Raw genomic sequence first — 20,103 nt, forward strand, 5'->3', positions numbered from 1 at the left:
TGTGTAGGGCAAGGAAGGAGCATGCAGAGTGTCCAAGGAAGAAGGAACAGTGGGTACAAAGGCCCCATAGTGGGGGGGAAAATGGAGGTGGGGGGACACACTGTGCTGGTGGAGTTTTTCCTAAGACACTGGGGAGGCCACAGCAGAGTTTTAAGCACAAACTGAAACCAATGTTGTTTTTTTTTCCTTTCAGAACTGGGACCCAGGGGGCTGGGCAGTGGTGCACTGGGTCAAGTACACACGTTACAATGCACAGGATGGGATTTAAACCCCTGGTCCTCACCCACAGGGAAGATACTTCATGAGCAGTGAAGCAGTGCTGCAGGTGTCTCTCTCTCTCCTCTCAATTTCTCTCTGTGCTATCAGAAATAAGTATAAAAAGAGACTTGGGGAGGTCAGGTGGTAGAGCAGTGGGTTAAGCACAGGTGGTGCAAAAAAGAGACTTGGGATCTGATACTTTCATGACTTTATCACCCCTAGGCTAATTATTTTATTTTTAACTTAATTTTATTTGATAAGACAGAGAGACATTTAGAGGGAAGGGGATAGAGAGGCAGAGAGACAGAGAGGCACCTACAGCACTGTTTCACCGCTTGTGAAGCCTTCCTGCAGGTGGAAACTGGGGGCTTGAACTTGGCCCTTGGGCACTGTAATGTGTACACTTAGCCAGGTGCACCACTACCTGGCCCCCTGATATTTTCATTTAGCTAGAAATAGAGGGAGACAGATTGCAGTACCAGAGCTTCCCTCAGTGTCACAACATCTCCCATGTGGTGCCAGGGCTCAAACCTGGGTGTGCACACATGGCAAGGCAGGTGTCCTACCTGATGGGCAATCTCTATGCCCTCTCTTTCTTTGTTTTAGTGCTAGCGCTAGTTCCCAACTGGTTGAATGAGTACAAGGATTCCCTGTGGGTACTGACTCATATCTGCATTCTTTTCTGTCTTGAGCAGGGCTAAGAACTTCTTTCTTTTTTCTTTTTTTAAAAAAATAGTTATTTATTTATTTTCCCTTTTGTTGCCCTTTCTTTTTTCTTTTTAAAGATTTATTTATTTGTGAGAGGGAGAGATGAGGAAGAGGAAGAAGAGGAGGAGGAGAGAAAATGAAAACATCAGGAAGTCGAGTGGTAGCACAGCGGGTTAAGTACATGTGGTGAAAAGCCCAAGGACTGGAGTAAGGATCCTGGTTTGAGCATCCCGCTCCCCACCTGAGTCACTTCACAAGCGGTGAAGCAGGTCTGCAGATGTTTATCTTTCTCTCCCCCCTCTCTGTCTTCCCCGCCTCTCTCCATTTCTCTCTGTTCTATTCAACAACAACAGTAATAATAACAATAATAAAACAAGGGAAACAAAAGGGAATAAATAAATAAATATAAAAAATTTTAAAAAAGAAAATTAAAACATCCCTCTGGCCCAAGTGGTGCTGGGGCTCAAACTCAAGACTTAGTGCTTGAGACTTCAGTAGTTTATACCTTTTGGGTTGCTAAAATCTTTTTTTCATCCCAAGGTTCTCTTGTTCTGGGTTATATTAGTCTTGAGACCAAGTCTGTAAAATTGGCTGGGTGGTTATGAATGGTAAAGAAATAGCCTGGTACCTTAACCTTAATGCTTTACTGTATCAACAGTGTGTTTTTAAAATTTCATTCAGGGGGGTCGGGCAGTTGCACACCAGGCTATGCACATATACTATGAAGTGCAAGGACCCACACAAGGATTCTGGTTCAAGCCCCTTCCTCCCCACCTCAGGGGGGTCGCTTCATAAGCAGTGGAGCAGGAGGTCTTCAGGTGTCTATATTTCTCTCTTCCTATCGTCCCCTCACCTCTCACTTTCTTTCTGTCCTATCAAAAATATTATCAAGGAAGGCTGGTAAAATAGTTCCCTCAGAAGTACACTGCTTTGTCGTGTGTGAGAGAGACCTAGTTTCAAGCCCAACCCCTACCACATTGGAGGAAGCTTTGGTGCTGTGGTCTCTCTCTCTCTCCCTCTCCCTCTCCCTCTCCCTCTCCCTCTCCCTCTGTTTCCACCTGAAAAAGGCAACGTGGAGCTGTGAAGAACTCGAAATGACAATAATCATCACCATCATCATCGTCATCACCTATCATGGGTGTGCTAGGGAGGCAGCTTAGCAGTAGAATACTCACTCTACATGTGTGAGGCACAAGCAAGCATCAAGAATTCCACATATGATGGAATAGTGCTTTGTTCTTTCTCTCTGCTTCTCCCATTGCCTTTCTTTCTCTTTCATTCTATTAAAACTTTTTTAATCTTATTATTTAAATCACATGAGAGAGTCTCACATGCTTGTGAGAGAGTGAGCAAGGGAAGGCAGGGCACCACTTTGGCACATATAGTGCCATGTTGAACTGGGAGCTTCAAGCATGCCAGTCTCTTGCTTTATCAGCTGAGTGCTCCCAACCCTGTCCTTTTCAAAACAGAAAATGTTGGGTAAGGGAGATGGCTCAGTGATAATGCACATGAGTGAGGCCCATGGTTCAAAACAAAACAAACAAACAAACAACAAAAAACACCACAGTGTCTTGAGAGATGGCACAGTGGCAAGAACTTTGCACTTAAACATGAGATCTTGGTTCAATCCCTGACATCACATATGCCAGAGTGATATTCTTTTTCTTTCTCCCACTACCCTCAGTCTCTTTCTCATGTTATTATATATGTATTTAAAATGTCACATATATAGACAAAATGCTAATAGGAGCCAGGCAGTGACAGACCTGACTAAGTGCTAACATTACAGTGCACAAGAACCCAGGTTCAAGCCCTAGTCCCCAGTTGCAGGGGGAAAGCTTCACAAGTGGTGAAGCAGGGCTGCAAGTGTCTCTCTGTCTCTCTCTCTCTCTCTATCTCCCCCTCCCTTCTCAACTTCTCTCTGTCTCTATTCAATAATAAAAATAAAATAAATAGCTCTTTGGTCTCGGTGGAAGAAGCAAGATGACGAAGGGGACATCGTCGTTCCGGAAGCGGCACAACAAGATGCACACGCTGTGCCAGCGCTGTAGCTCCAAGGCCTACCGCCTGCAGAAGTCCACCTGTGGCAAGAGCGGCTACCCTGCCAAGCACAAGCATAGGTATGACTGGAGTATCAAGGCTAAGAGACAGAATACCACCAGGACCAGTCAGATGAGGCATCTGAAGACTGTATGCCGCAGATTGAGGCATGGATTCTGTGAAGGAATGATACCCAGATCCAAGAGGGCAGCAGCTGCAACGTCCAGTTCATCTTGAGGACTCCAACAGTTGCACAATAAATGTTTTGGTTTAAACAGTTAAAAAAATAAAATAAGAAATGCTAATATGTGCTAGACACAATAGTGATTACCTTTGAGAAAAGATATTGAAAGTAGGGATGAGAAGAGTGGGAGAACTTTTGGTCTGAAAAAAATTTTTTTATTATCTTTTATTTATCAGATAAAGACAGCCAGAAATTGAGAGGAAAGGGGAGACAGAGAGGGAGAGAGAAAGCGAGATACCACTTGTGAAGCATCCCCCCTGCAGCGGGGACTGGAGACTTGAACTCAGGTCCTTGCACACTGTAACGTGTGCTCAATGTATGTAATGTGTGCTCAACACCACCACCCAGCCACTAGTCTGAAATGTTTACTACTATTTACTATTGTATAATTTCTCTTTCTTTTTTATTAAAAGGGGGAAACCACAATGAGATAAGAATAGAAGAAGGGGACTGTTACTTTTCCTCACTATTCCTTCTCTTTTAACCATGAAAAATCAATGCTTTATTTTTTAATATTTATAATATGTATCTATTTATTTGATAAAGACAGATATAATTTGAGAAGCTAGAGGGGATAAAGAGGGAGAGACACCTGCACCACTGCTTCACTACTTGTGAAGCTTCCTCCTTCTGCAGGTGAGGACCATGGGCTTGAAACCATGGGTTCTTGTGTGTGATAACATGTGCACTCTAGACCAGGTGTGCCACTTCCCAGCCTCAAATGTAATTTGTTTTAAAACTTTATTTTTTTATATTTATTTATTTACTTTTGTTGCCCTTTTTGTTTTTTATTGTTGTTGTAGTTATTGTTGTTGTTATTTGTTGGGCATTACGCCAGCTCCCCCCTAATCTGGTCCCCTACGCCTACACTGAACTTCTCTGTTCCAGTCTCTTGGAAACAGAGCTGGCAGTCAGCTGAGGTAAAGAACAAACACCTCATCACAGACCCCTGCAAGCGTCAACCCGGCTTTGACCTAGCACGTTATGATTGGGCCCTCCTCAATTGCTATCGAACAGGCCATGGCCGGTGCGCCGCTATGTTCCATCGCTGGGGAGCTAGAGACGACCCGAACTGCCCCTGTGGCTACAGACAATGACCCACATAGTCAACGACTGCCACCTCTCCAGATTCAAAGGAGGTCTCAAAACTTTACATCAGGCTCAACCTGATGCTGTTGACTGGCTACAGAAGAAGGGCAAACGCTAGAAGAAGGAGCTGCATTGCTTGATGCTGTGGTCTATTTACATAATCATTGTTTTGTCTGAGACCCGCCCTGCCTGCAGGGCATTGGTTTATCCCATTGGTTAGAATGGCTTTCTACCTTCGTGATCTTTTCTTTTCTCCACCCCCTCTCCTAGCCATTTCCTTTTCCGAACTGCCACTTCAGGTTTCTAAGATATAAAGGTGTTGTCTCAGATCAATAAAGGCATTGCATTGCGTCCCGCTCAGTCACGAGTTCCTGGTCCCTCTCCTGAGTCATTGAGTAAGCAGCAGCCCAGGTTGGCTCTGGTCAAGTTCTCTCCAGCCCAGAGAGCATGTGCCCAGGAAGAAACGCCCCCTCAACTAGCCTGGCAGTTACTGATGTTTTTGTTGTTAGATAGGACAAAGAGAAATGGAGAGAGAAGGGGAAGACAGAGAAGGGGAAAGAAAGACACCAACAGACCTGCTTCACCGCTTGTGAAGTGACTCCCCTGCAGGTGGGGAGCCAGGGGCTCGAACCAGGATCCTCCCACCCATCCTTGCACTTTGTGCCACATGTGCTTAACCCGATGCTACTAACACCCAACTTTTCTTTATTTTTTAAGTTTATTAATGAGAAAGAGAACTAGAGCACTGCTAAGCTCTGGCATAAGGTGGTATCAGGGATTGAACTTGCAACCTCTGGAGACTCAGGGGTATTTACTGATGCTCTAACTAGTGACATTATATCTCCAGCCCATACTATTTATGCAACACCAGGAAATGTACTCAGGGCCTTGTGCATGAACTATACTCCTGAATGGTCTTTACTTTTTTAAATATTTTATTTATTTATGAGTGAGGAAGATAGGCGGAGAGAGAGAAATAGGACCAAGCATCACTTGGGACCTCATGCTTGAGAGTCCAATACTTTATCCACTGTGCCACCTCCCAGACCACCTCCTGAGTGGTCTTATGGGCTCAATTTCTTCATTTTTTATTTGGAGAGAAAGGAGAAAGACAGAATTCTAAGATACCATAGTACCACTCCACCATCTATGGCGCTTCCCTGTGCTCTCCAGTGCTCCCACACATGAGTATGGACCTGGATTTGAGCCCCATTCCCCATCTTCAGGCAGGAAGCTTCATGAGAGGTGAAGCAGGTCTGCATATGTCTCTTTTTCTCTCTACATCTCTATCTCCCTCTCCTATTTCAATTTCTCTCTGTCCTATCAAATAAAATAGAAAGAGAGAAAAAAAATGACTTCCGGGAGTAGTAGATTCATGTTAGCACTAGCACCAAGCTCCAACCTCAGCTATTAATAACCCTGGTAGTGGCAGAAATTAAAAAAAAAGAAAGAAAGAAAGAAAGAGAGAAAAGAAAAAGAAAAAAGAAAGAAAAGAGCGTGGTTAGATAGCATAATGGTTATGCAAAGAGGCTCTCATTCCTGAAGCACCAAAGTCTCAGGTTCAGTCCCCCACACTACCATAAATCAGAGCTGAGCAGTGCTCAAGGAAGAAAGAAAGAAAGAAGGAAGGAAAGAAAGAGAGAAAAGAAAGGGAAAAGAAAAAAGAGAGGGGGCTGGATGGTGGTACACCTTGTTGAGCACATATGTTACAGTGCACAAGGACCCCCAGTTTGAGCCCCTGGGCCCTATCTGCAGAGGGAAAGCTTTTTGAGTGGTGAAGCAGTGTTGCAGGTCTCTCTCTCTCTCTCTGTTTCTCTATCTATATCATATCCTTCCCTCTTGATTTCTGGCTGTGTCTATCCAATAAAGATAATTAAGAGAGAGAGAGAAAAAAAAGGTAATGTGAATTCCTTTTAAGTATCTCAATGTAACTATGCCTGAAGCCCCATATTCTTGAATGTTTCCATTATGCGACAGAAAAAATCATGTGTGTGTGTGTACTTGGGGCCTCACACATGTATTATTTCACCATTCCAGACTGCTTTTTTTTTCATTCATATAGAGAGACATAGGGGTAGGGCTGGAGGAGAACTATAATAAAGCACACACCCTACCTGGTGAGCTAGCTCTCTAGCCTTAAAATTATTTTTTTAATTTTTGCCACCAGGGGTATTGTGGGGCTCAGTGCTGGCACTACTAATCCACTGCTCCACACATTTTATTAAATAGAATAAAGAGAAATTGGGTGGGGAGAGATAGAGAGGGAAAAAGAAAGACACTTGGAGCCCTGCTTCACCATTTGTAAAGCTTCTCCTGAGCAGGTAGGGAGTGGGGGCTCAAACCTGGGTCCTTGTGCATGGTAATATGTGCACTTAATCAGGTGTGTCACTGCCCAGTCCCCCTAAAATTATCTCTTTTTTTCTGGGGGGTATAAATAGCATAATGGTTATGCAAAGAGACTTTCATATCGGAGGCCCCAAAGTCCCAAGTTCAATCCCTCACACCACCTTAAGCCAGAGCAGAGCAACACTCTGGTTTTAAAAAAAAAAAAAAATCTGGGAGTTGGGTGGTAGCACAGTGGCTTAAGCGCAGGTGGTGCAAAGCGCAAGGACCGGCGTAAGGATCCCGGTTCGAGTCCCCGGCTTCCCACCTGCAGAGGAGTCACTTCACAGGCAGTGAAGCAGGTCTGCAGGTGTCTCTCTTTCTCTCCCCCTCTCTGTCTTCCCCTCCTCTCTCCATTTCTCTCTGTCCTATCCAACAACAGTGACATCAATAGCAACAATAATAAGTACAACAATAAAACAAGGGCAACAAAAGGGAATAAATAAATAATAAAAAAATCTTTTTAATATTAACTCAGTTTTATCTAAGTCTATGAAATGAACCCTTAATAGATTTGGCTTGTTAAGTCTAGAGATCAGAAGAAAGACATTGGAGAATGAAGTCATCTCTGTTTTGTTTATTCCCTTAAAGGGAGAATCACTAAGGATTTCTGAATCAGAGAGTGATATAATCACAAGTGCATAGTAGTAGATGGATGGATGTTGTGGAGGAAGAGTAACTCAAAGCCTATGAATTATACCAGCAAGAAAAGATGGTAGATTCTTCTATAGTAGTGAAGACATATGTAAGTCCGATGGTCTTTGGAAGATATTTAGGAAGAGGACAAAGAACACATGATTGAAATTTGGAAGTGAGAGAAAGGGAGAATCATGGGTAGCTTCCACCTTGGAGATCAACTTAGTTGCAGTATTAAGACTTGGGGACCAGGGCAGCTGTGGGAGGGGGAGGAGGACGGGGGTATATAGATTAATGGTTATACAAAAAGACTCTTATGCCTGAGGCTCCAAATTCCAGGTTCAATCCCCCCCACCACAATAAGCCAGAACTGTGTAGTGCTCTGGTGTTTCTCTCTGTATCTTTCTCTCTGCATCTCTCTCAAAAATAAATAAATAAAATACTTTTAAAAAAGAAATAAAAAAAAGAACTTGTAGCAGGAGGTAATTCACTGGGTAGCGTGCATGCCTTATCATGCAAGATATGAGGAGTATCACAGCATGGGGAACTCCACAGATGGTAGATCAGTGCTGTGTATCTCTCCTGTCTTTTATTATTATTATTATTTGCTTTCAGGGTTATCACTGGGGCTTGGTGCCTGTACTGCTCCTAAAGTCTATTTTTCCCCCATTTTTAAAAACATTTTATTTCCCAATGAGAGGGATAGGAAGAGAGAGAGAGAGAGAGAGAAAAGACCAGATATCACTCTGGTACATGTGCTACCAGGGAACAAATTGAGGACCTTATGCTTAAGAATACAATGCTTTATTCACTGTGTCACCTCCCAGACCACTTTTTCCCCCATTTCTGTTGCCCTTGTTGCTGTTATTGTTATTGCTGTTGGATAGGACAAAGAGAAGTCAAGAGAAGACAGGGAGACAGAGGGGGAGAGAAAGTTAGACACCTGCAGACCTGCTTCACCGCCTGTGAAGTGACCTCCCTGCAGGTGGTGATCCAGTAATAGAACCGGGATCCTTGTGCCTAACCAGGATCCTTGTGCCGGTCCTTGTGCTTCCCGCCAAGTGCGCTTAACCCAGTGCGCTAACACTCAGCCCCCTCTCCTCTGTCTTTCTGTGTCTCTGAATCTCTAGATGAAATAAAAAGAGTGAAAAAAAAAATCCACCTAGGAGTCCTGGAATCACTCACATGTGAGGCCACATACTGGGAGGAAAAAAAGAATGGGATGATCTTACTCATGGATAGAAACTGATAAATAAGAACAGAAAGGGGAACCACAAAGTAGAACTTGGACTGGGTCTGGTGTACTGCACCAAAGAAAAGGATTGGGGGGGGGGGGTGCGGCTTTCAGGTCCTAGTGCATGACGGTGGAGAAAGACCTGGGCTGAGGTAAGAGTGTTTTGTAGAAAACTGAGAAATTTTACATGTGTCAACAACTATATTTACTATAAAGCATTAATCCCCTCCCCCCACTAAAAAAATGGCACTGAGTGACTGGGGAGGTGGCGCAGTAGTGGAGCACAGGATTGGCAAGTGCAATCCTAAGCTTGACCTTTGGTATGGTATGTGCTAGAATGATGCTCTAGTTCTCTCTCTCTATTTTTTTAAAATATTTATTTATTTATTTTCCTTTTTGTTGCCCTTGTTTTTATGTTGTAGTTATTGTTGTTGATATCGTCATTGTTGGATAGGGCAGAGAGAAATGGAGAGAGGAGGGGAAGACAGAGAGGGGGAGAGAGAGATAGACACCTGCAGACCTGCTTCACCACCTGTGAAGCGACTCCCCTGCAGGTGGGGAGCCGGGAGCTTGAACCGGGATCCTTACTCTGGTCCTTGCACTTCACACCATGTGCACTTAACTCTCTGCATTACCACCCAACTCCCGTTCTCTCTTTCTTGTTAGTTTGGTAGAAGCAGAATCTTGTACATGCAGGGTTTCACTGATCCATGCTACCTATTTTCATTCAGAGAGAGACAAGAGAGAGGGAGAGACACCATAACATCAAAGCTTCCTCCTGTGCTATAGTAGCCTATATGGTGCCAGGGCTCAAACATGGGTCACCCACACAAAAATGCTGGAGCCCTACAAGTGAGTTGGCTCTCCAGCCCAACAAATGAAAAAGGAGGAAGAAGAGGATGATATTGGGGAGCCCAGGGACATGGCTCAGCAAGTAGAGAACATTCGTTGTCTGCTGAAATCCTGGAGTCTCTTTGCATATCATTATGCTAACTACCCTTGACTACCTACCCTGTCCCCTACTGCTCGCTCTCTCTCTCTCTCTCTCTCTCTCACACACACACACACACAATCTTTCTTTTTTAATGACAGGCTGGGGAGATAGCATAATGGTTATGGCAAAAAAAAAAACTTTAGTGTCTGAGGCTTCAACACCCCAGGTTCAATCTCCAACACCACAATAATCTAGAGTTGAGCAGTGCTCTGGAAAAAGGAGAAAGAGAAGAAGGGGGAAGGAGGGTGTAGGAGGAGTGAGAGGAGGAGAAATGGGAGGTGTAGGAGGAGTGAGAAGAGGAAAAGGAAGGGGGGAAGAGGAAGGGGATGGAGTAGGGGAAAGAGGAGGAGGAGAAAGAGGAGGGGAGGAGAGAGAGGAAGGAGGGTGGGGAGGAGGGAGAGGGAGGAGGATGAGGAGGAGAAGAAGGAGATGATGAAAAAGACTTCGGCTCTTTGGTCTCAGTGGCAGAAACAAGATGAAGGGATGTCATCATCATCATCTAGAAAACATCGCAGTAAGATGCACACATTGTGCTGCCATTGTGGCTCCAAGGCCCACCACCTTCAGAAGTTGACCTGTGACAGGCAAGGGTGGCTGCCTGGTCAAATGCAAGATAAAGTATATTTGGGATGCCAAGGCTAAGAGACAAAATACTACTGAGAATGGTAGAATGAGGCACCTGAAAATTGTATTCAGGCATGGATTCTGTGAAGGAACACCACTTAAACCCAAAAGGGCAGCAGCTGCAGCATCCAGTTCATCTCAAAACTTGCACAGTTGCACAATAAATGTTTTGGTTAAATAGAAAAGAAGAAGAAGAGGAGGAGGAGGAAGAAGAAGAAGAGGAAAAGGAGATGGAGGAGAAGACGATGATGATTTCATAACTGGGAGAACTGGTATACAGAAAAGGGACAGTGGGTTCAGCAGAGAACATGGTTATGGTAAAGTAACTGCATGGTATCAAGAGGAATAAATGGAGAGAGAGACAAAGGGAGAAAGGGGGCAGAATAACACTATAGCAGTTACCATCTAGCTTTGGTTTCCAAGGACCTGCTGTGGGGTGACCAACATTTGGTTGTGGAAGGCTAGAGGCTAGCTGAGCACAAGCAAGAGGATGGAAAAGTGGGGGCCAGGCAGTAGTGCTGTGGGTTAAGCGCACATGGTGCAAAGTACAAGGTTTGAGCTCCTGGCTCCCCACCTGTAGAGGGGGGGTCGCTTCATGGGCAGTGAAGCAGGTCTGCAGGTGTCTGTCTTTCTCTCCCTTTCTCTGTCTTCCCCTCTTCTCTCCATTTCTCTCTGTCCAATCCAACAACAACAACAACAACAACTATAACAACAATAACAACTAGGGTGACAAGGGTATTAAAATGGGGAAAATGGCCTCCGGGAGCAGGGGATTCGTAGTGCAGGCACTGAGCCCCAGCCTGGAGACAAAAAAAAAAAAAAAAAAAAGGATGGGAAAGTGCCACTAGGTGGCACCAGCAGGTTGAGAATTTAGGGTTAGCAAGCAGGCTGGTCCAGTGGGGTCTAAGGAGTCTTGGGGACTAAGAGACAAGGCATTGAGATGATTATAACCTTATTGCACAGTCTTGTCATATGACGCAGGTTTCCAGAAGTTTAGGTGACCAGAGCCTCTGCAGGATTTTTGTACAGGAAAGGACACAGCCCATACTGAACTCTCCAAGGTAATCCCTAAAGTTTGAGAATTCCCTCCATTGTAATTCTTTTATCCTAATATCTCCTTTCTCATTCATTCATTCACCCCAAAATCCTTATTGAGTGCTTAGTATTAGGTTGGATTGTAAAGATGGTGAACAAAACAGTCATGATTCCACTCATATGGGGCTAATGAATATCAGGTAACCACATGATCACAGAAATCATCATAGATTTTGATAAATACTAAAATACATCTATAGGGCGTCAAGAGAAACCATGTCAGGGGTTTCCAATCTGTAGGGTAGGAGAGGTAGGCATTCCCAGTTGAACCAGAAGAGGAAACTAAGGCACCAAGTAGGATGGGATGCCAGTATCACACAGGTGTTGGGGCCAGAAGCAGCACTCTTCACTCACACCAAGTCCAAGAATAAAGGACCTGGTTTCAGGCTAATATCCACCAGGACGCATCTTTCCAAGTTCTTTCTCTCTGATCTCTTGACTCCAGAGCTACTTGCCCTGGAAAAGAAATTTAAAATAATTTAAGGGTGTGTGTGTGGGAGATAGCCTGTCTATGCAAAAAGACTTTCATGTCTGAGGTGCTAAAGTCACTGGTTCAGTCCCCTGCACCATGGTAAACCAGAGTTGAGCAATGCTCTAGTATAATAAGAATGATAATGACAATAATAATAGTAATAATCATAATAATAGGGCTGGGGAAACAGCATAATGGTTATGCAAAAGACTTTCATGCCTGAGGCTCCTAAGTCATAGGTACCACCATAAACCAGAACAGAGCAGTGCTCTGGTTAAAAAATAAATGAATTAGGCAAAATGAAATAAAATGCATTCAAAAATATTTATTTGATTTGATTATTTATGGAAGAGAAGAGGGAAAACCAGATCATCATTCTGGCACATACAATGCCAAGAATGGAACTCAAGACCTGTGCTTAGGAGTCCAACACTTTACTCATTGTGTCACCAACTGGGCTGCAGAAAAGAATTTTTTATCTGAACTCTGACATTTGGTACCCATAAACATCCACATCCTTCCTTCACCTCCTCTCCTCCAAGAAGGTTACAGTCTAGTAAGGTTGGTGGGGACTGCTGGTCAGGGCCAGGTGACTAGAAACTTGTGGAAAGGAAGAGGATTTGAGGCTGTCAGGCTGGGATTGGCCAGCAAAAGTCAGTCAAAAGCAAGTTGGGCCAAAGTAGAATCTGCCAGGCTGGTGAGGGATAGGGAGAGGAAGAGTGCAGTCCTTGTGAGGAAGGGAGAGTGAAACATAGGGATGCTCTGATGCCAGGAAGTGACGTGGAGGGAAAGAGACATGGGGGATGCAGGATGAAGAACGGAGGAGAGGCTAGCCCTTAACCACATGGATAGGAAAGAGGCCAGTAGGGAGAAATGCTCAGAGAGCTACTGGCCTGCAGAACTCTCCTAAGCCCCACCTTCTCCTTACTCTCACCCTTTGCAGTCTCTGCAAAGGGCAGAGAACAGTAACATTCTGGAGCTGCTTCACAGGGAGCAGAGAACCTTGCCAACACCCCAGCCAGATCACCGGCTCTGGGAGGGGTGAGGTAATCCACAGGGCAGCAAAGGCCTGTGTAGTCTCCAAGGACTTTGAGAGGTCACGCAGTCCATCCCCCCTGTCTCCCAATTCGCAGCACTTGAAGACACACGAGAACCATCTTTTCTTTACCCCCTCCCTGGACATGGAGAGATTCTCAGCTTCTCCCCACAGTCTCTCCTGTTCATTCCCACAATCGCTGGCTATAGGGAAGTTCTTCTCAATACCTAGCCTCCAGCCATTCTGCTACAGTCTGCCTTCGTTTCTCCCATCCTGCTCTCCACGAAACCCAAAAAAGGCCTCTTCTGGGTGATCACCGCTGTTCCTGAAGGTCTCCCCTCCAAAAAGCCTTTCCTCATTAGGTGGCTCATTCCAAGAGATAACCCCAACTGCAGTCCCTGTCATCGTTCTCCCTTGTCGCATCCTAAGCCTCCCAAGCAAAAATGCATCTCCAGCCCCACCAGATGGGTAATGCAGGACAGGGCGGAGGGGAGGTCCAGGGAGAAGGGGATGGATTCGGGGGATGGAGGCTGCAGGTGATGCTGCGCGCAGATGAAGGAGGACCGGGGACGTCCCAGGGGGCAGGGACGGGGCCAGCGGGCCTCACCGGTCTCAGGGTCTCCCAGGAAGGCGTCCTCGTCCTTGCGGCCCCGCAGCGGGGCGGCAGGCGCCGGCTCATCCTCCGGCAGCCGCGGGAAGCTGGTGATGCTCATGTAGTCCACCGGCGAGTAGGCGCCCAGGGCGCTCTCCTGGCTGGCCTCGCTCTCCGCCGCCATCCTCGCCAGCGGCCCCCGGCAGCGCAGGGCTTCGCAGCGCCCACCGGAAGTGGTGCGGCGGGGCGGGCGGGGGCGGGGCCTGCGCTGCGGGCTGCGGGCTGCCGCCAGGGGGCGTCTCGGCCCCGCCGGGGGTGGGGAGGCGGGGGTGCTGGAGCCCCAGTCTCACATTCCGGCATAGCGCTGTCAGCCTGCGGTGATGTGGCACGCAGGTTAGAGTAGGACCCGGTGGGGACCCTGGAAGGCAGGTGCTGGTCGTTCGAAGTGCGTGTGTGCGCGTGCGGATCAGGAGCAAGTGTGTGAGCCTCCAGGACGCACCTTAAGCAGCCAGACCCTTTTCTCTTCCAGTTTGAGCTCCGCTAACCCCAGACTGCCTCCTCCTCCGCCCTCAGGCATCAGACCTCTCATCTTGACTTCAGGACCTTTCTCATCTCCAGCTCCTGGAAGCCCAAACCTCTCTTTAGACTCCAAGATCCTTCTCCAAAGAGATTCCTCCAACCTCATATAACCCTTTCGATTTTAGACTCCTTTCTCTCTCTCTCTCTCTCTCTCTCTCTCTCTCTCACACACACACACACATTCTCCCCTCACCCAACTGATGTCCCCCTCCCCCGCTAAAATTCCAGGCTCTGTCCTAGTCTCAACTCTGACACCATCTTCCCATACAGTATTTTTTTAGTCCACCTGCATGTTAGCTATCAGGCTCAGGCAAAATTTACTAAAGTCATAGGCTCCTTGAAACATACCTAAAATAGACTTCCTAGCTTCTTCCCACACAACTTCATCTTCTCTATTCTTACCTTTGGGTACCTGTTTATTAAACAATTTGTCCAGCTCTATATCTTACCACCTTTCAGCCACCAAGTTGCAGACACTACTATATCATCCTGACATCTTTGGGTAGACAACCTCTCTAATGTGTCCCAAAGTCTCGCCTCTCCAGAGCCTTACCCCACTAGGAAAGATAGAGCCTGGCTGAGGACTTACCTGCCAACATCCATGTCCAGTGGAGAAGCTGCTACAGAAACCAGACCTTCCACCTTCTGCACCCCATAAAAATTTTTGGTCCATACTCCCAGAAGGACAAAGAACAGGGAAACTTCCAATGGAAGGGATGGGACACGGAACTCTGGTGGGGGGAACTGTATGGAATTATGCCCCTGTTGACTTACAATCTTTTAAAAATATTTTTAAATCAGGGGCTGGGCGATGACACACTGGGTTAAGTGCACATAACTCGAAGCGCAAAGACCAGGATAAGGATCCCAGTTCCAACCCCTCCCCACCACACCAACAGGGGGGTTGCTTTCAACCACCCCTCCCCACCAGCAGGGGGGTCGCTTCACAGGTGGTAAAGTAGGTCTGCAGGTGTCTGTATTCCCCTCCTCTCTTGAGTTCTCTCTGTCCTATCCAACAATAACGACAGCAATAACAACAACACTAATAACAACAACGATAAACAACAAGGGCAACAAAAGGGGAAAAAAATTGTCTCCTGGAGCAGTGGATTCATAGTGCATCGAGTCCCAGTGATAGCCCTGGAGGCAAAAAATATATATATTAATCTTTATTTATTTACTTATTATTGGATAGAAACAGAAAGAAATGGGGGGGAGGGAGATCTGTAGTACTGCTTCACCACTCATGAAGCTTTCCCCCTGCATGTGGGGACCAGGGGCTTGAAACTAGGTCTTGTGCACTGTAATGTGTGCACTTAACCAGGTGCACCACCACCTGGCTCCTGACTTACAATCTTTTTTATTATTATTAAATAACTTAAAAAAAAATTCCTAGCTCTGAGCTGGGGAGCTAGCACATGGTTATGCAAACAGCCTTTTGTGCCTGAGACATTAAAGGCCCCAGGTTCCCAGCCTGACATCATCTCCCCAGACAATAACTTGGATCCACCTGCATATCAGATTTCAGGCTCAGGCAAAAAACCAACCAACCAAACAAACAAACACTAGTATAGCTACAGGCCCTTTGAAAAATAACTAAAATATGCCTACTAGCTATCCACAAAATGGAGGACAACCCCCCCACACACACACTTCATCTGCACTATTCCAGCCTTTAGGTCCATGGTTGTTCAACAATTTGTTTGGCTTTGTATGTTAACTCTCTTTTCAGCCACCAGGTTCCCAGATGCGACCAAACTTCCCTAGACAGACAACCCCACCAATGTGCCTTGAAGCTCCACTTCCCCAGAGCCCTTCCCCACTAGAGAAAGAGAGAGACAGGCTGGGAATATGGATTGACCTGTCAGTGCCCATGTTCAGCGGGAAAGCAATTACAGAAGCCAGACCTTCAACCTTCTGCATCCCACAATGATTTTGGGCCCATACTCCCAAAGGGTTAAAGAATAGGAAAGCTGGGAGTCCGGCGGTGGCGCAGTGGGTTAAGTGCACGTGGCGAAAAGCGCAGGGACCAGCGTAAGGATCCCGGTTCGAGCCCCCGGCTCCCCACCTGCAGGGGAGTTGCTTCACGGGCGGTGAAGTAGGTCTGCAGGTGTCTATCTTTCTCCCCCCCTCTCTGTCTTCCCCCTCCTCTCTCCATTTCTCTCTGTCCTATCCAACAACAAAGCAACGTCAACAATGGCAATAGTAACCACAACGAGGCTGCAACAACTAGGGCAACAAAAAGGGGGAAAAAATGGCCTCCAGGAGCGGTGGATTCATGGTGCAGGCACCGAGCCCAGCAATAACCCTGGAGGAAAAAAAAAAAAGAATAGGAAAGCTATCAGGGGAGGGGATGGGATACGGATGTCTGGTGGTAGGAATTGTGCAAAGTTGTACCCCTCTTATCCTATGGTTTTGTCAGTGTTTCCTTTTTATAAGTAAAAAATTAAAAAAAAAAAGGCCCCAGATTCAGTTCCCACCACCACTATACATTAGAGATGAGCAGTATTGTAAGTAAATAAACAGATAAAGTTTCAGGCTCTGCTTCATCCTCAGATGTTTTTCACTTGGATGCCATCCCTGGAGGTCTCTTCCTGGATGTCAGCATCCCTACCTTTTAGGTAGGGATCTCATCTTTCTTTCTTCCTTTCCTTTCTTTTCCCTTCCTTTCCTCTCTAACCCGCTTCACCACTTGTGAATTAACCCCCGTTGCAGGTGGGGAGCCTGGGGCTGGAACCCGGATCCTTGCACAGGTTCTTGCGCTTCGTACTATGTGATCTTAACTTGATGTGCCTCCCCTGATATTTGAGCCCTCTTTCAGTCACAGCCTCTTCTGGGATCCTGATCTTATCAGTATAGGACTGAGTCCAAACCCGAATGTGTATTTTTACAGCCTTCTTTAAATCTTTAAAAATATATATATATAGCTCCCCCCCAATTCCAGTCTTAGTGGACTGGGGTTTTGGATCTTGCTTATTTACTGTAATTTTTAAAAATCAATCAGCTGCTTTATTTAGTTTATTAAAAACATAGGAGAACCCGGTTCGAGCCCCCGGCTCCCCACCTGCAGGGGAGTCGCTTCACAAGCGGTGAAGCAGGTCTGCAGGTATCTATCTTTCTCTCCCCCTCTCTTTCTTCCCCCTCCTCTCTCAATTTCTCTCTGTCCTATCCAATAACAACTACATCAATAATAACAACAACAATAATAAATACAACAATAAAATAACAAGGGCAACAAAAGGGCATAAATAAATAAAATAAAATAAAACATAGGAGAGAAAGAACCAGACACTGTTACATGTGCAGCCAGGGATTGAACTCTGGACCTCATGTTCAAGAGTCCGATGCTCTATCCACTGCATCATCTCCCGGACCACTAGACCAGCTGCTTCATTGAATTGAGGTGGGAATCCCCCCCCCCTCCAACACACACACCCAGGCGGTTCCGATGGCCACGACTTTAGGCTAGGGCATCCCGGGTCTAGCGGGCAGAGAGCGGAAGGAGGTTAGGGACCCCAGCTGAGGTGTGTGGCTGGGCGTGTTGGGGGCTGGGTTTCACCTGCACGCACTGCGGGAGATGAGCTGAGGCCACGCTGGCTTTAGGTGCCCGATCTCACTGGTGTCCACCATAGAGGCGGAAGGTGATTTTCTACAGACGCCGAATGTCATTTAAAAAAAAAAATTAGTTAGGGGGTCAGCGGTAGCAAGGACCCGAGCAAGGATCCCGGTTAGAGCCCTGGCTCCGAAGCAGGTCTGCAGGTGTCTCTCTTTCTCTCCCCCTCTCTGTCTTCCCCTCCTCTCTCCATCTCTCTCTGTCCTGTCCAACAACGATATCATGAACAACAACAATAAAACAACAAGGGCAACAAAAGGGAAAATAAATAATAAAAAATTATTTGAAAAGGAAACATTGACAAAACCATAGGATAAGAGAGGCACAACTCCACACAATTCCCACCACCAAAAACCATAGAATAAGAGAGGCACAACTCGACACAATTCCCACCACCAGAACTCCATATCCAATCCCCTCGTTTGAAAGCTTTCCCATTCTTTATCCCTCTGGGAGTATGGACTCAGGATCATTATGGGATGCAGAAGGTGGGAAGTCTGGCTTCTGTAATTGCTTCTCCACTGAACATGGGCATTGGCAGGTCGATCCATACTCCCAGCCTGTCTTTCTCTTTCCCTAGTGGGTAGGGATCTGAGGAGGTGGGGCTCCAGGACACATTGGTGGGGTCATCTGCCCAGCAAAGTCAGATTGGCATCATGATAGCATCTGGAACTGGTGGCGGAAAAAGAATTAAGATATAAGGCAAAACAAATTGTTGAATTTACTGGCCTTTTAAGAGTTTTTGTTGTGGCTTTGGAAAGGACACTTGTAGCAGGAAATAATGGTGATGGCATGGCAGGGGTAGAGTGGGGAGTGGAGAGTAAAACAGTGGTGACTGGGGAGGAGGTGAAGTAGCTCACCTGGGAGGATGCCTTCTCTGTCATGTGTGCAACCCCTGTTCAAGTTCCTGGCCCCTATGGCACTAGGGGAAACTTCAGTGTTAGGGTTCCCCTCCTCTTTAAATATTGTTTGGGGATTGATTTTTATTTACTTTTGCCTCTGGGGTTACTGCTGGGGTTCTGTGCCTGCACTATAAATCCACTGCTCCTATGGTCATTTTTTAATTTTTTGGATAGGACAGAGAGAAATTGAGAAGAGAGGAGAAGATAGAGAAGGAGAGAGGTAGACATCTGCAGACCTGCTTACCACTTATAAAGTAACACCCCTGCAGGTAGGGAGTGGGGGGCTCGAACCAGGATCCTTGCATGGGTCCTTGTGCTTCATACTATGTGCACTTAACCTGGTGTGACACTGCCCAGCACCCAGTTCCTCTCTCTAAGTCTCTTTCTCTCTCTGTCCTCCTTCTTGCCTTTCTACCTATTTATCTGAAGAAGCAAGTCTCTGTATTCTAGGTATCTGGGTTCTATTCCCTATGCCACCACTTAAAAATTGTGTGATCTGGGGCCAGGTTGTGGAGCACCTGGTTGAGTGCACGAGTTACAATGCACAAGGATCTGGATTCAAGTCCCCAGTCCCCACCAGTAGGGGGAAAGCTTTACAAGTGGTGAAGCAGTTCTGCAGGTGTCTCTCTGTCTCTCTTCCTCTCTTCACCCCCTTCCCTCTTGATTTCTGGCTGTCTCTATCCTATAAATAAATAAGATAATGAATTTTAATTGTGTGATCTTGGGCAAAAACACTCAGTTTCCCTGAGTTTGTTTGTTTCTTCATCTATCATATGGAGAGAATAAGACTGGCAAGCTCACCTGGGAAGGTGCCTGCTTTATCATAGAAGCAACTCAGATGGGAGTCGGGCGGTAGCGCAGCAGGTTAAGCGCATGTGGCGCAAAGCACAAGGACCGGCGTAAGGATCCTGGTTAGAGCCCCTGACTCCCTACCTGCCGGGGGGTCGCTTCACAGGCGGTGAAGCAGGTCTGCAGGTATCTGTCTTTCTCTCCCCCTGTGTGTCTTCCCCTCCTCTCTCCATTTCTCTCTGTCCTGTCCAAGAACGACGACATCGGTAACAACCGCATTAATAACTACAACAATAAAACAACAAGGGCAACAAAAGGGAATAAATAAGTAAGTATTAATAAAAAATATTTAAAAGAAGCAACCCAGATTCAAAGTCCAGCTCCAGTGGCACTGGGGGAAGCTTTAGTTCTGTGCGATCTCCCTGTTTTTCTATTTCTATCTGAGAAAAATAACGTGGAATGGTGAAACTCTGGGGACAACAACTACAAAATTGAGAAAATAATACTATCCATCTGAAAGTGTTTTTATGAGGATTAAATTAACATATGAAAAGTGCTTAGTCCCAGGAGGTGGTGCAGTGGGTAAAGTGTGAGACTTTCAGGCATGAAATCCTGAGTTCAACCCCCAGCATCTCATGTGTCAGAGTAATGCTCTGATTATCTCTCTCTCATAAGTTAATGAAATGTTTAAAAAGGAAAGGTGCTTAGAACTTGACACCTGCTCAATAAGTACGTCATCATCATAGTTATTATTGTTGCTATTGTTTCTTGAATTTCCTATATTCACATCTCATCCAAAATTATCATACTCTAAGG

General features: G+C 46.0%; 2 protein-coding genes, 1 non-coding gene and 1 pseudogene across 5 annotated transcripts in view; 2 read left to right on the forward strand and 2 right to left on the reverse strand.

The window, feature by feature from the left end:
* GGT7 (gamma-glutamyltransferase 7) overlaps window positions 1–13,651 on the reverse strand; it is a 43,322-nt gene extending 29,671 nt beyond the window's left edge. The window contains exon 1 of one of the 3 annotated variants that reach the window (XM_060188712.1): window positions 13,420–13,650. In XM_060188712.1, coding sequence (XP_060044695.1) covers window positions 13,420–13,588 — 169 coding nt within the window. In that variant the 5' untranslated portion in view covers window positions 13,589–13,650. Of the gene's footprint in view, window positions 1–13,419 lie in introns of all 3 variants that reach the window. The other 2 variants (XM_007522659.2, XM_060188727.1) reach the window with 2 other exon arrangements.
* LOC107522481 (large ribosomal subunit protein eL37-like) lies at window positions 2,947–3,243 on the forward strand. Its single transcript, XM_060203336.1, has one exon. It carries the CDS (start codon window positions 2,950–2,952, stop codon window positions 3,241–3,243), a length of 294 nt encoding a protein of 97 aa, XP_060059319.1. The 5' UTR covers window positions 2,947–2,949.
* On the forward strand, window positions 10,069–10,390 carry LOC107522480 (large ribosomal subunit protein eL37-like; annotated as a pseudogene).
* A 3,868-nt stretch (window positions 13,652–17,519) lies between the features above and the next one.
* Window positions 17,520–17,640, reverse strand: LOC132532467 (small nucleolar RNA ACA64). Its single transcript, XR_009544422.1, has one exon. It is a non-coding gene; the product is annotated as a small nucleolar RNA ACA64 (small nucleolar RNA).
* Window positions 17,641–20,103: the final 2,463 nt, after the last annotated feature.

The sequence above is a fragment of the Erinaceus europaeus genome, chromosome 1 (genome assembly GCF_950295315.1).
Source record: "Erinaceus europaeus chromosome 1, mEriEur2.1, whole genome shotgun sequence".
Taxonomy (NCBI): domain Eukaryota; kingdom Metazoa; phylum Chordata; class Mammalia; order Eulipotyphla; family Erinaceidae; genus Erinaceus; species Erinaceus europaeus.

Excerpts from the sequence above, each read along its gene's own strand:
- LOC107522481 (XM_060203336.1), top strand. The coding sequence starts at position 2,950 with ATGACGAAGGGGACATCGTCGTTCCGGAAGCGGCACAACAAGATGCAC.